The 16,252-nt window shown below is 43.6% G+C and overlaps 1 protein-coding gene across 3 annotated transcripts in view; it reads left to right on the top strand.

The window, feature by feature from the left end:
- C2H20orf194 (chromosome 2 C20orf194 homolog) overlaps positions 1-16,252 on the top strand; it is a 133,143-nt gene that overhangs the window by 82,994 nt on the left and 33,897 nt on the right. For all 3 annotated transcript variants that reach the window (XM_021151883.1, XM_021151874.1, XM_029484467.1), the window contains 2 exons: positions 7,782-7,885; positions 14,855-15,001. In XM_021151883.1, the coding sequence (XP_021007542.1) occupies positions 7,782-7,885; positions 14,855-15,001 (251 nt within the window). The remainder of the gene's footprint in view (positions 1-7,781; positions 7,886-14,854; positions 15,002-16,252) is intronic.

Raw genomic sequence — 16,252 nt, 5'->3', positions numbered from 1 at the left:
GTCTCACAAGAGTCAGCTATATCTGGGTCCTTTCAGCAAAATCTTGCTAGTGTATGCAATGGTGTCAGCGTTTGGAAGGTGATTATGGGATGGATCCCTGGATATGGCAGTCTCTAGATGGTCCATCCTTTCATCACAGCTCCAAACTTTGTGAATTTTTCATTTTTAATTTGATTGTTTTTTGATATTTTATTGAATTCCATGTTCATATACTATGTTGATTTTATATATTCACTCAGCTACTATTTGTGTTTTTTAGAATTTGTCCAGTGGTTTATTTGTATTCTCTTTGATTTCTTTTTCTTTTTTTAAAATTTATTTATTTTATTTATACAAGTACACTGTTGCTATCTTCATACACACCAGAAGAGGGCATCAGATCTCATTACAGATGGCTGTGAGCCACCATGTGGTTGCTGGGAATTGAACTCAGAACCTCTGGAAGGGCAGTCAATGATCTTAACCACTGAGCCATCTCTCCAGCTTCCCCTCTTTGATTTCTTTAAACATACATTGAACTAGTCTCTTGGATTCTTTGTCTGGAGTTTCATTTATTACCAGGATTAGTAATTTTGGAGGGGTCCTTTGACCTTGGTTTTCCCTGATTCTTGGGTTGTTTGTTTGGTTGTTTGTTTTGCTTTGGCATTGTATATTCTTCAACTTGTTTTGTTGAAATTCTTTTAATTCTTTCATTGGAAATACTTACAATATTGAAGGCAGTCGTGGGTTAAGGCCCTCTTCTCCTCTGCTCGGTTAGTGTTTGAGTTACAAGCTTGATGTCCAGTACTCACCTGAGAGTAGAACAGCGTCTACAAACACTAGCAAACAGTACATTTACTACGAAAGTACAGTAATGGCCAGATAAAAAGGGTCATCCCTTAAGTGCCAGTCATGGTCAGAATTACAAGCCCTACAAGGTCATGTGTACTGATGAAGCTGAGAGAAACGTAAATAGAAAGGGGAAATGGTAGGAAAGGAGGAGGTGTGAGGCAGTTAAGTCTGAAGGTAGATGAAAATATTCAGTCAGATACTCTAAAAAACCCCAGCTCTTAGACGTCTGGGGCAGACTCTACAGAGAAGGCCAGCCAATATCCTTTGAAAAAGTCTATGAAAAGGGAAAATACTGGGGCAAGAGGAGGCGACAGAGAGAGGGCATAAACAGCAGACTGCTAAATTATCATTGGATAGTGCATAATTTAGAAGACCGCTGGATGGGGCTGTTAAGTAAGCATGCTGTCTGGCCTGCTTGCTCTTCCCAGGCTTTGGGCTCTTAGATTTCTTTCCCTAGTTCCCTGGGCCTGTCACACACCACACACACACACAAACACACACACACACCCGAATGCACCTTATCTGAGTTGGGTTTTAGGGGCAGAGTATGGCCCTGGGCAGTCTTCCAGGCAGTCAGCTGAGATCAAGCAGCAGATGCTGTCCCAGTCAGTAGAAATCCTGGCCATCTGCTGATGGTGTGCCCTCTCCTTTCCTCTCCTGCTTTGTAAAGCTGGAGATAGGGGCTGAAGGAGACGACCTAGCAGTTAAGGGCACTGGCTGCTCTTCCTGAAGACCTAGATTCTATTTCCAACACCCACATAGTTGCTCACAACCACCTGTAACTCTAGTCCCAGGGGATCGTATGCCTTTCTTGAGCGCTATGTACATGTGGTAAAACACCCATACACATAAAACAATAAATAATAATAAAATATAGAGCTATCCAGCTGGGCAGTGGTAGCACATACCTTTAATCCCAACACTCAGGAGGCAGAGGAAGGCAGCTTGATGATTTCAAGGCCAGCCTGCTCTATAGAGTGAGTTCCAGGACAAAAAAAAAAAAAAAAAGGGGGGCTACACAAAAAATCCTGTCTCAGAAAGTCAGTAATAATAAAAAATTAAAAAGTAGAGCGATCCAGCTGTGCACACACCTCTGAGGGCTGTTACATAGGTTCCCTGGATGTTCTAATGTTGCGGCTGCCTGTTTGCCACACTCTTAGAACATTGTTCTTGAGCAGAACTCTACTATTCTGCTGTCTTTTTCTCTCTGTCTGTTTTAAAGATTTTCATTTTAGTACTGACTCTTACTTGGTTTTGTTTTATTTTGTTCTGTGAGGTGCTGGGGCTTCGACTTCTGCACCACCCACCTGCAGGCCGTTTGCTCTGGGTGGGGCTGTCTCTGGGCTTCTTGATTTGCTTGTACTCAGGATTGGCTTAGCTTTATGGATTAGTATATTTATACTTTTCCACAAAATAGAATAGAGAAATTCTTCTTTCGTTTCTTTTTCTTTCAGTTAGGGAGTGAGATAGAGTCTTTCTGTGTAGCCCAGGATAGCCTCAAACTTGCACAAACAGCCTCCAGGTGAGTGCCACCACTAACCTTTTCCATCCCAGTAGCGTGTGTGTAGGGTTCATTGAAAGTCTATCATCCCCTCTCCATCAGCGAAGTTGTTCTGAATGGTTTTTCTTAGCATTTTATGTTGCATAGTGTCTATCTCACTGATTCTTGAAGCAGAGTCTCTCCCCGTGGCTCAGGCTTCAGACTAGAAGGCATTGTGCAGCAGTGCTAGCTTTGTATGGATAGTGATCTCACTGCAGCCTCCCGAGTGCTTGGGCTGTAGGCTTGTGCCATGCCCAGCTTGTATCCTATCTTGCTTGTATCCTATGTCTGTCCATTTTTCCATATTGTGTATTGCTCTAGAACCCTGAGCTCATCAGAACCTAAGGAAGCTTAAGTGCCAAAAATAGAGTAGGATGGTCCTTGCATAAACCTTCTCTACTGTGAGCCGGCCCAGATCTGTACTGCAGGCTCCAGGTAATTTAATCCCGTGTGGACGCCGTGTAAATGACTTTTAGCTTGAAATGGTTAGAAGAATGACCAGAAAGAGTGTGTGTGAGTGTGTGTGTGTGTGTGTGTGTGTGTGTGTGTGCGTGCGTGCATGTGCGCTTGTGTGTGAAGAGCAAGAGTGCCTAACCACTCAGTATCTCTCCTTGAACAGCACACACGGCCTTTGTTCTAGAAACTGTCCTCCCCTGGACCTTTTTGTGGCCCCTAAGATTCGTACTGACGTGTGCCTTGCACGATGCCACTAACCTTGTCTGTTGTTATTTCTGTATTTTTCATCTGTAAGAGTTCATTTTGAATCTTTTAAAAATTAATTCTTTATATACCAAGCTAATGTAGTTCTTCCAGATTCTTGAACATCTAGAATATGGTTATAATCATTGACTTGATCAGGCCCTGCCACCGAGGTGTTGTGGTTGTGTCTTTGTTTTGTTTGTTTTGGTTTTTGAGACCAGGCAGGCCTAGAACTCACAGCGATACCCTGCCTCTGCTTCCCGATGCTAGAATTAAAGGTGTGGGCCAGCACACCCGATGTCTGACTTTACTTTGAAGCTTTGTTCATTAGACAGGAATTTTGCATTACCTGGTTTGGAATCCTTCTCAGGATCACTGTTCCTGTAAAATAATGACATTTTCTTCTGTGGCTGGTGGCAGCGGGTAGAATTTCCAACGTCAGGGGTCTTTTTGAATGCTTGTTTTACATATGAATATCTAGTTTTTACAGCCCCATTTGTTGAAAAGACTTTTCTTTCTCCTTTGACTTGTCTTTGTTGGAAATGCGTTTATTTAATTACCTTTGTTAAAAATCAACTGACCATGTGTATATAGGTTTACTGTTCCCTGTAGGGCTCTGTGAATGGTTGCTTCTTGCTCCTTCCTTCTCCTACCCTGATCAAATGGGACAGTGTTTTATTGCTGCTGTTACTGCTGTTGTTGTTTCTCTCTCTCTCTCTCTCTCTCTCTCTCTCTCTCTCTCTCTCTCTCTCTCTCTCTCTCTCTCTCTCTCTCTCTCTCTCTCTCTCTCCCTCCCTCCCTCCCTCCCTCCCTCCTTCCTCCCTCCCTTTTGGGATAGTTTGTTCAACAATAAGGAGCAGAGGTGCAGTTCACATGCATGGGACAAAACACTCTGGAGACTAAGTTGTTTTTACCTATAGGACAGGGTAGTCTATAGGACAGGGTAGTCTATAGGACAGGGTAGTCTATAGGACAGGGTAGTCTGGGCAGTAAAGGTCTGCCTTCACACTGCCCATATTCATTTCGCTTATGTCCACAGGAGGCTGGTGACAGATACTTTAAAAAAAGATTAAAGTTGGGCTATAGAGATGGCCCAGCAATTAAGAGCATTGGCTGACCTTGTGGCAGTCTTTCTGGAGTAAACATTTTGACACTGGTTAGGAGTGGCAAACTGGAGATGTCACAGCTTCCTGAAGGAAGCCAGGACAGCCCCTGAAAGGGCTTGGTTCTGGGTCCAGTTTGCATGTTCATTTTGTCCTCTAAAACCACAAGATGGGTGAGCGAGCAAGAAAGATTTTACACAAGTGTGCATGGCTGTCATCTTTTTTCATGGCTGTTGTAAGCTTTCAGCTTTTGTGGTCCTCTTGTTAAGGGCAGTAACCCATTGTTCCGGCTATTTCTCTAGGTCACTGTTCCAGGTAACATATGGAGTCTTGCTTAGAAATGAGCAATGCTTTAAGTAAATCACTAAATAAGTCAGCAAGTCAGAATCTCATAGTTGGTCTTGTCTGCCTTATTTAGTCTCACAGAGGACTCAAGCATAATTTCTAGCTCCCACATGATGACTTACAGTCACCTGTACTCCAATCCCAGGGCATCCAGCATTTTTGCAGAGAATAAACTATATAGCAGCCTCTCTGATCTTCCTTTAAGGTCTCTTGCTAAGGTCTCCTCAAGGTCCTCTGGCTTCCATAACGATTGCGCACACGTGGTGCATACACATATATACAGGCAAACACTCATACACATAAAAGAAAAATAAAAGAAAAATGTAAAAGAATGTTTCCAGGGACTAGAGCATTAACCCACCCACAATGATAGTCAATAGCCGTCTATAATTTCAGTTATATTTTATTCTCTCTTCTGATGTCTGTGGGCACTAGGTATACATGGAATATATATACATACATGCAGGCGAACATTTATACACATAAATACATCTAAAAAGAAAGAAAGAGAAAGAAAAGGTTAGGTATTTGTAAAGTAACTGTGGGCATTCCATCTTTTTGGTCCCTAGATGAGCAATATGATCTCTTTAGGGTTGAGCTAGCTTCTGCCAAACCTGGAGAACTCACCAATGTGTTAGATTCTAAAGAGTAATCTCAGGGTGGCAGAAAGGACCATGCAAAGAAAGCAAAAGTAGCCTGGCAAGGCAGTTTCTTTTTGTAAAAAAGCGTGTGTGGACCAGAACCCAGACTGGGCTAGGAAGTGAATGAAACACTAGAAGGAAGGAGGAGGTAACTACTCCAAAGAAAGCAACTAAATCAGAGAGACTATATAGTGATGTAAAGGAGAAAGCGTACAGAGTCCAGGCTGAACATGGTGGGCAGACTAAACCAGACTGTAAGGAGAGATAGGGGAGGAAGAGCAAGAGAGACGCCCCCAACCAAAAGAGGCAACCCAGGCACCAAAATGTCTGAGTTCTGTAGGGATCAGGCCAGGGGAGGGAAGCAGAAGCCCAGCCCACTGGAAGGAGAAGTTCAGGGTAGGGGCGGGGCCCAGGGTTTGGGGAGGATCCACGGACTGAGCGAGACTTGGCCTGGGTTCTCACAGGACACACTTTGGTTTTTATTCTAACACAGGTGATCACAGTATCTTTTCTGATTGGTGTGGGTCTAACCTCACAATCTTTCAAGATTGGCTAATTTTAAAACGATCAGACCAAAAGAAATGATAGGGAAGGGGCAGGAGTCAAGGTCTGGGAGTACAGAGGATCTCTGTGCAAAAAAAGTTTTACCAGGTAGGGAAGATCAAAAGAGTTACATACAGGCTCTCCAAGGTCAGGGAGATATGGAGGAGACATATCCAAATTGTTTTAAACTTATTTCCTTTGACAACTCCCAATAAAGGAATGTGAATCTTGCTTCTCCACATCAGCTGACAATATGTATGCTTGTTGTTGTTGGCTTTTGGTTTTTGTTTTGGGAGGTTGCTTGTTTTGGTTTTTTTCTCTTTGAGATTTTTGGGGATAGGGTCTTTTCTGTGTAGCCCAGGCTAGCCCAACTCCTGGCAGTGGTCCTCCTGCAGCAACTTCCACAGTCACAAGCAAGCACTGAGCAGCCATACCTGATCTTACCCCATTCTTAAGCAAAAACTGTGTCTGTGCTTCATTGCTGTTTGAGGCTCTGGAAGGTTATTTGAGCTTCCCCAGACCAGAAGGATCAGCACGCAGGTTGTGTAAGTGCACCTGATAGTGGTGTCTAATAACCATTACTGCAGTTATTGGATGAAACCCAATGAGGGGGTGGGGTGTCTTCAGAAAAACAGCTCTTAATTATGCTGAGCATATCATTAGGAGTCTTGAGGGCGGGCAGTCAAAAGCAGTTCTGAGATTGGCTAATTTTTAGAGACATTGAAAGGGAAAGGAAAGAAAGAGGGAAGACCTTGGACGTTTAGGTGACTTAAGTTCTGAGAACCAGCAGCCTCTGTCTAACTAAACAAACGTGTTACCACTGACAGGATTAAGCCTGTAGCATGAAGGTTTTACCAGGGGAGATAAAAAGTTTTGAGTTCCTTTCCATAAGCAAAGGTTTTACAGTGTCTAATAGGAAGCTTCAACTTTTTTTTTTAAGTGTTTCTTACAGTCTCCTATGTAATTTGACTTTTAATTTATTGGTTATTTAGACAACCAATAAAGGTAGGAGGAAGGGACAGCCACTTGGAGATGTAGCAAGGTTTCCATAAGCATTATTGCAGAGAATAAACTATGTAGCAGCCTCTCTGACCTTCCTTCAAGGTCTCTTGCTAAACAGGGAGTGAGTTGCAAGAGCAGTGTGGTCAGGGTCATGTCTATTCAAGGCCATTGTTTAGCCTACATAGGTGTATGGCTGTTTTCTGGTTTGTTTTGTTTTGTTTTCCCTGAGTCTCAGAGACACACACAACAAGCTACCACACAAGATAGGCTGGGCCACCCACCCACACATACCAGTCAAATAGACAAGCAGAGAATAGAGATGGATCCCATTAGAAAAAGGTTAAATCACCCCCCTGGAGTACAGTGGTACTATGTCTGTCTTCCAGGTTCTGTGCAGGGCAGGGTTTCAGTTTTCTGTTTCATTGGTTTTGTTTTAGAGAGAAGATTATTTTGTGTGTGTGTGTGTGCGCGCACGCGCGCTCATGCGCTGGTTTTTAGATTTATTAGTTTAGTTGTTTTTTCATTTCTAATATGGAACTAGCTAGCCTTGGTTTACTGTATAACCAAAGGTGATGTTGAACTCCCTAATTCTGCTCAGAGGCAAGTGGATCTCTGAGTTTGGGGCCAACCTGGTCTACACAGAGAGTTCCAGGACAGCCCGGGCTACATAGTGAAACCTTGTCTTGAAAATCATAAGTAAATAAGTAAGTAAATAAAGAAGGCGAGTAGAGGCAGGAGAATGCTTGAGTAAAGAGCCCCGGCCAAGGTGCTGTCCTACTCATCGTGAATTACATCATTGCCTCAGCTCTGTTCCGTCCTGCCTGTTGGATAAGTTCTCAGAGGTGTGTGAAATCTGCTTTCAGGACTGTAGTCCTTCCCTTCCTCAGCATGTGATTCCTTGGGAAATTTTAATTCTTTGGGATATATTATTTGAATACCAAAAGTTGGAACATAAATGTCTTTCTTTAGACTATTTTCTTCTCCTTCCAGGAAGGACACATTATCATTCTAGTCACTTCAAGACTCTAGCCCAAGGATGTAGCACTGCAGCTCTGACCAGCATTATTCTTCTTGTAGGGAGTGTGTATTTCTTCTCTGGTGGCCTTCTCTTTTCTCACCGTCATCACGGAAGTATCGTCATTGCCAAGGAGCATGTGGATGCCGTCTCCTTCTATGATGGGGTATGTGCCACTCATTCCTGGCCTGGGTGCTCTGAGATGCATCCCATTTCCCTTTCCCATTACCGTGTGGCAATGGCAGGAACCCAGTAGCCATTGGAGCAAGCCAGCAAGGAGAATGAGCAGAAAGAAGCCTGTGCACTCCCAGAACACCTCCATGCTTAACCAGAAAGGCCTGCTGGTCAGAGGAGTCAGCCTAGGCCCATGGCCAAGCCTTTAATCCCAAAGACACATTGGAAATAGCTGAAAGACACCTCCAGTGGTTCTTCACACAGACCCAAGGCTCACACCTTCAGAGCTGGAAGGTTCATCCTGTGGAATTGATGGGGCTCTAACATATCCCTTAGCCACAAGAAAGAATTAATACAACAAAGATGTAAAACTTGCTCACTTCCTCCATGACAGTTTAACCTCTCCCTCCACAGATGTGCTCCCTAAGAACATGCACACCGGCATCACTCCTCCCCTTAGGGAGAAGGTGGTAGATCTAGGTTTTCCCCATTATGTAGTCACTGGCCAGAACCTATGTGGTCTCTCTCAGTGCCATAGCGGAGTTCAGGGGTGGGCCTTCCGCCTGGTCTGCTCTCAGCCTCAACTGAACAACATGGAGTAAAGTGGTTTGGATGGACGACTCAACAGATAAATTCATGATCAAATCCTTCTTCAGCAAAAAAGTGTTAGAAACTCGGGAGCATCAGCTAGGCAGACTGAATGACGTTAGCAGATGAGAGAGAGCTTTGTTCATGTTTTGTTTGTTTTGATAGGATTTTCTGTGTAGCTCTGGCTGTCCTAGAACTTACGATGTAGACCAGGCTGGCCTTGAACTCAGAGATTCACCTTCCTTTGCCTCTTGAATGCTGGGATTAAAGGTGTGAGCCACCACCTGGCTTGTTTTCTTGTTTTGTTTAACTTGTCTGTATATGTGTGTATGTACATGAGTGCAGTTTCCTGCGAAAGGCAGAAGAGGGCATTGAATCCAGAGCGCTTTAATTACAGGGAGTTATAAACTGCCTAACATGGAGTGCTAGAACTTGCACTCAAGTTCTCTGGAAGAACAGCAAGCACTCTTACATCACTTAGCCAACCTTCCGTTAAAGGGGTTTTAATAGTAGTTTTTATAAATAGTCTTCAAACATCAGCTGGGTGTACACTTTTGATACCAGCACTTGGGAAGGAGAGGCAGATGGATCTCTGAGTTTGAGGCTAGCCTGGTGATGAACCTGAGTGATGAACAGAGTGAGTTCTGGGATAGCCAGGGCTACACAGAGAAACCCTGTCTCAAAAACAAAACAACAGCAACAACAAAAACAAAAACCAAAATCAAAAAACGAAACCATTTATCATCATCATGATCTTCTTCATGATCTTCCTCCTCCTCCTCTTCCTCCTCCTTTCATCATCAAGAAAGTGTAAGTCATTTAAAAAACAGTGCTAAGGAGTCTGGAGAGATGGCTCAGTGGGTAAGAGCACTGACTGCTCTTCCAAAGGTCCTGAGTTCAATTTCCAGCAACCACATGGTGGCTCACAACCATCTGCAATGTGTGATCTGGCGCTCTCTTCTGGTGTGTTGGAAGACAAGACAACTACAGTGTACTCTATATACAGAAAATAAATAAATCTTAAAAAAAAAAAAAAAAAAGAAGAAAGGACTTGTTGGTCCAACAAAGGATCCAGGTTCAGTTCCCAGCACTCACATGGCAGCTCACAACCATCAATAATTCTAGTTCCAGGGGATCTTTTTCTTTTTTTAAGTTGTTTATTTTTTAAAGATTTTTTTTTTAAGAGCCACCATGTGGTTGCTGGGAACTCAGAACCTTTGGAAGAGCAGTGAGTGCTCTTAACCACTGAGCCGTCATCTCACCAGCCCATTCCAGGGGATCTTATGTCCTCTTCTGACTTTCATGGATATCAGGCGCACATATGGTACACATACATATATCTAGGCAACACATTCATTGTAAACTCACCTTATATTTTTATCTCCATCTAGCTTCCAAATGAATGAAACTCATGCTATGATGTATTTATTAGGCTCTGCACAATTACTGGGGGGTTGCCCCTAATCTCATTCTCTAACAATTGGCCGGCTTCCCTAGTGTGCTCCCCAAATGCTTGCTGTTTGAAACTTTCTACGTTACCTCTGCTCCAGCAGTCTTGTGTTCTGGGGAGGCATTTCACTCTGGTCCATCATGACTAATGGAGACCTCCTGTTCTCTCTGTCTTCTCCTCCTCTGTGCTCCCCCTCTCTTCTTTCTCCTCCTTTCTCCCCTACATGTGACCCCAGCCAGATAACTGAAAATCAACCTAACTCTATTCCATCTAGTAATTGGCTGTAGCCATTTTTATTTAACCAATAGCTTTAAGTTGGGGTGCAGAGTTTGCGCAACAAATGATGGTGTATGTAAAAATTCATTTGTCTTGGGGCCCCAGATCTTGGGGCACAGAATTTAGCACTTGAATAATAGCAGTACCAAATCAACCCTCAACAATAGGCTTAGATTTTTCAAAACCTACTTTTAATACAGGTTCTTAAACCTCCCTTCTAGCCCACCACCCACCAGAGGTGGTGGAAAGGAAGGGTTAATAGAGCAAAGGAGGGTGTGGACCTGTTTAGACATAGTTCTTTGAAGCAAATCCAATCTGTGTTGTCAAGATATCAGCAGTACATTTTACCTGAGTCAGCAGGGAGCAGCAGCTCCATCCACTCACAAACACCATTCACGAATCAGCTATGTCTGGTTGATCTAGAAGAAACTACAAGGCTCTGCCAATCCACCTTAATCTGAGGAAGCGGCAAGAAGCTTCCAGAACACCACCAGAAGTTTTGTTGGTGTGTTACTCTCTATGGAGTCACAACAAATGATGACCAACAAAAAATGGTAAGGTGTACCAATACCACCCAGCATTGTCAGTGGAGACCAGTGTTAGCAAAGCCCAACAATGACCAGTAAAGAATGGCAAGGTGTACCAATGCTGTCCAGCATCATCCACTGTCTATTGGGTTATACTATATCCTCTCTAAACATCACATGTCCCTCAAGCTCTAGCAGAACATCACAGGCCCTTTCACCAGGCTGCTTCCAGAAAAACACCACGTGTCTGTTCTCAGCAAAACATCCTCTCATAAGACAGTTCCAGAAAAATATCGCATGACACAGCTGAGTCTCCAAAGAAACCAGAAATTTCCACTTCACCCAACAATTCATAAAGTAAATTAAATCTTTAAAACAAAATGAAAAACAGTGTTGGGATAGCAAGGTTAGCTAACCTGTGGGAGTAGTGTTTGGTTTGGCTTGGTTTTTGAGACAGGGTCTCTCTATATAGTGCTGGCTGTCCTGGAACTCACTATGTAGACCAGGCTTGGCCTTGAACTGGAAGAGATCCACCTGCCTCTGCCTCCCTAGTGCTGGGATTAAAGGCATACGCCACAACTGCCCAGCTTCTGAGTTCCAGGAGAGCCAAGATTACACAGAGAAAACTTGTCTTGAAAAACAAAAAGTTAACTAATTGATTGATTGATTAATGATTTTCAAAAAATTAGCTAGAAATGGTTTCACATGCCTTTGATCCCAGAACTTGGGAGGCAGAGGTTGGTGGATCTCTTTAGTTTGAGGCCAGCCTGGTCTACAGAGTAAGTTTCAGGACAGCCAGGAATACATAGAGAAACATTGTCACCAAACAACAAAAACAAAATTTAAAGTAGGGTCTAAAGAGATGGCTCGGTGGTTAAAAGTACTTGCTGCTCTTCTGTAGAATCAAGTACCCACGTTGAGTTGCTCACTATGACCTTTAACTCCAAAAGGACTCGGTCTGTGCTCTGGCCTCTCCTACTACCTGCATTCACATGCAGCCATGTACACATATATAATTGAATAAATCCTTTTAATCAAAATAAATGTCTAATAGATTTAAATAATTTTATCTTTTAATTTTTTCTTTAACTTATTACTGGTAAGGAAGAGGCACTTATACTACATGGTACACACATGGAGATCTGAGAGCAGTGTTCAGGAGTAAATTAAGCTTATGAAATATTTAAAAGCCCTAGTGACCAAGCCCGCTCAGTCAGTCAACAGGTTCTCCAGCACTGGAGTGAGGATTTAAAAGAAAAAAGACAGTTAGACAAAATTGTAGCGTGTCCCCAGTCAATTCTGAGACTGAAGGCAAATTTAATTTTTTCCAATCCACTTTTTTTTTTTTGTTTGTTTTTTGTTTTTTTCGAGACAGGGTTTCTCCATGTAGCCCTGGCTGTCCTGGCACTCACTTTGTAGACCAGGCTGGCCTCGAACTCAGAAATCCGCCTGCCTCTGCCTCCCAAGTGCTGGGATTAAAGGCGTGCGCCACCACGCCCGGCTACCCAATCCACTTTTTATATGATTTTAATTATATGCAGGTATTTTGGGCGAGCATTACAATAAGAAACTAACAAAGCGGTAAGCTAAGTCCCATGATTACTCCCATGACAGTTGTTTAAAAGGGCTTGTCATAATGACCTAAATACTTGAGCCCACTTCCTTGTCCAAGCCCTAAGTCTGACTCTTGCCTGAAGCCTAGTTCTTCTGTTGCACCCTAAGACTAAAATTCCTGCCTTACCCTACTTCCCTTTTACAGCCTAAAGTTAGATTCTTGCCAAAACTTACTTCCTTATCATGCCCTGAGCTTACTTCCTTGTCATGGCCAATGTCAGATTCCTGCTGAGCGGCACCCCAAAAGGCTCTCCACACCCTAGATGTGGTGGCAGTCCCTAACTGTAACTGCAGCACTCAGTAGTGGATGCCAGAAGATTGCATAGCTTTGAGGCCAGCCAGGTCCACATAGGAAGTTCATGCAGCCTCGGCTATAGAGAAAGCCCTTGTGCGCTAACTTCCTTCAGTGGTTGTAACAAATACTCTGACAAAAGGCAGTTTAGCCAGTAAAGGAGTGACAGGTTACAGTTGATTAGGGAAGGGAAGTCACAGTGGTAAGAACTTGAAGCAGATAGTCATATTGCCTCCATAGTCAAGAGCAAAGAATGGCCTGAAGAGAGACGTCTGAGCAGTTAAAATTACTGGCTTCTCTAACAGAAGGCCTGACATCTATTCCCAGCACCCCTGTGGCAGCTCATGACCATTCCCAGGGAATCCAGTGTCCTCCTCTGATCTCTATTGGTAGTGCACACACATAGTGCACAGACAGACATGCACACAGAACACTCTTACATAAAATTAAAATAACAAGAGCAGAGATAAATGGACACATCCTTGCTTGCTTGCTTGTTGTTTAGCTTTGCCTTTCTTACACTGTTAAGGATCCCTTGCCTAGAAAGTGACGCCTCTGGTGCAGTCCCCCGCAGATGAGTTCATAGGCCAGCCTGTTCTAACCTCATTCTTGCTTGGTTTGTTTGCTTGTCTGCTTGCTAGTGCTCACTTGGCTTTTTCTACTCATACGGTCTCCATTCATACACATACAGGGAATGGTTGCTACCCACATCTGGCTGGGTCTTCCCACATCACTTACTAATCAAGACAGTCCTCCATAAACACACTTACAGCCAACTTGTTATGACAATTCCTCAATTAAGATTCTTCCTAGGTGATTCCAGATTATGTCAAATTGACAGATTAAAAACTAACCATCACACCAGGCACAAACCTTTAATCCCAGTACACTAGAGGCTGAGGCAGGTGGGTCTCTGTGATTTCAAGGCCAGCCTCATTTACATAACTAGTTCTATGACAGTCTGGGCTATATAATAGACCCTCTTTCAAGCAAACAAGAATGAAACATCATACCATGTCTTTTAAAAATTAATTTAAGTTCTAAAGAAGGCTAGAGATAGGCTGGAGAGATGGCTCAGCGATTAAGAGCACTGATTGCTGCTCTTCCAGAAGTCCTGAGTTCAATTCCCAGCAACCACATGGTGGCTCACAACCATCTGTAATGGTTGCACTCTTCTACTGTGTGTCTGAAGACAGTGACAGTGTACTCATATAAATAAAATTTTTAAAATCTTTTTAAAAAGGGCTAGAGATGACTCAGTGGTTAAAGTACTTGCTTAAGCTGAGGCTGGGCATGGTGGTGGCATGGGCCTTTATTCCCAGCACTTTGTAAGTTCAGGTACTGTTGAAGGATATTTGATCATACTGTGACTCCTGAGATTGCTCTTCCTTGGAGTAGAAGTTAACATGGGGAATGTGTGGAAGTCAGAGAATTTGTGGGACGTGATTCTCTCCCTCCACTTTGTAGATCTCCAGAGATCAAACTCAGGTTGTCAGGCTTGGCAGCAATCACTTTTACCAGCTGGGCCATCTCACAGGCTCAAATCAGTGTTACAAACTGTGCCAGCTGAGCTTGATGGCATTTGCCTGTATTCCTGGCACTTGGGAGGCTGAAGCAGGAGGCTCACTGTGAGTTCCAGGTCAGTCAAGGCTACACAGCAAGACCCTTTTCAAAGAAATAAAGATAAATTTTAAGAGATTCTGTGCATCAGAGGAGACGCAAAAGCATGAACAGCAACCCACTGAGTGGCAGAAATGCTTTATGTGATAAGGAATGGACTCTTTACCCGGGAGAGCTGAGCCGAGCCTATCAGAAATTCAAGGTCATCCTCTACATCCTCCTGGTTTGTGCCTGGTATGATGGTTAGTTTTTAATCTGTCAATTTGACATAATCTGGAATCACCTAGGAAGAGTCTTAATTGAGGAATTGTCATAACAAGTTGGCTGTGAGTGTGTTTATGGAGGACTGTCTTGATTAGTAAGTGATGTGGGAAGACCCAGCCAGATGTGGGTAGCAACCATTCTCTGTATGTGTATGAATGGAGACCGTATGAGTAGAAAAGGCCAAGCGAGGTGGGAGTGGGAAAGCATGTCTGTTTCTAAATTCATTAACTGTAACTGTGGAAACAACTGAAAGGCTGTGCGTGCTGGCACCCGTGGGCCTGAGGTCCTGCAGATGGCTCTCTCTGAAGTTCCTCCTCCTTCTCTCTCCAGGACTCCACCAGCGTCGTGGCCGCCCTTCTCATACACTTCCGAAGCTCCATACTTCCTCATCTCCCAGTTCACTTCCATGGATCAAGCAACTTCCTGATGCTTGCCCTTTTCCCCAAATCAAAGATATATCAAGCATTTTACTCAGAGGTAACATTAGTTATTAATTAGCAAAATAGCTACCTCTTTTTTTTTCTCTCACAGCAATTTAAATGGTAAGATAGTGTCTTGGAACAAACTAATGATGATAAAAGGCCAGCAGTAGATTATCCCTTTAATCCCAGTATTTGGGAGGCAGAGGCAGATGGATCTCTTGTGAGTTTGAGGCCAGCCTGGTCTCCATAGTGAATTTTAGGCCATCTAAAGCCACATGGTAAGACCCTGTCCCCAAAAAAGGTACGGAGCCTGAAGAGATGACTCAGTGGGGAAGATCACTGGCCACTCTTGCAAAGGACTGTGGTTTGATTTTCATCACCCGCACTGTGGCTCACAACCATCTATCTATATTACTCTAGTCCAGGAGGTCCAATGCCCTTTTCTAGCCTCGGAGGGCAGTACACACATGTGGTACCAAACATACAGGCAGAACACCTGTACAAATAACTGTACATGTTTGGGTTTGGTTTTTTAATTAGAAAGAACAAACGGTGATGTCATTAAAGTGATAGTTGAAGCCAGGTGTGGTAGTGCAAACCTGTAATCCTAGGAAGCCAAGGCAGGAGGATCAAGAGTTCAAGGCTAGCTTTAGATAGATATGGAGTTCAAGGCCAGCCTGGGTTATGTAAGACACTCTCTAAAAGCATAAATAACAACAAAATAAGGTTAAAAACAATGTTGAAGATGTGGGAATGGAGGCGTTGCAGGTGTTTTGATAATGTATTTGTTTTTTTAAATGGTGAGACAACACCATAGTCAAAGCCAGAACAGTGGCTAGGATCCTGACTGGTAGAACTTCTTGAAGGATGTGAGTCAGCTCATGAGCAGCGTCCCTCCAGGAGAGCCATAGAATACAAAGGAACAAGGACTGTTGTCTGAAGACTTCTCTCAGGCTGTGTCTCTCCCTTCCTGCTGGGCAGTCCTGCCTGCCACCTGCTTGTGCATGCAGTCCACCTGGAAAACTAGACGTAGCCTTTAAAGCATCCTTCGGGCGTCCTCTGTCCCTCAGGCACCACTGCCTTCTGGTCCTGTCACTAGAGAGGAGCATGCTCGTGCAGCCTGCAGTGTTCCTGACACCGCTTCTAGGCTTCCTACTTGTGGAAGGTCACAGTCTCTGAGGACAGGAACCCAGAAAGGCATTTCTGGATCTGAAAAACACTAAACAGAATTGCTTTCCGGTGTCATTTTGAAGCAAACTTGTTTGTGATGATGTTTTTCTCTGCACAGACAGTGTCGATTTTCAGC

The sequence above is a fragment of the Mus caroli genome, chromosome 2, assembly GCF_900094665.2.
Source record: "Mus caroli chromosome 2, CAROLI_EIJ_v1.1, whole genome shotgun sequence".
NCBI lineage: Eukaryota > Metazoa > Chordata > Mammalia > Rodentia > Muridae > Mus > Mus caroli.
The sequence above is the reverse complement of the archived record's forward strand: the minus strand, read 5'-3'. Positions and strand labels throughout refer to the sequence as shown.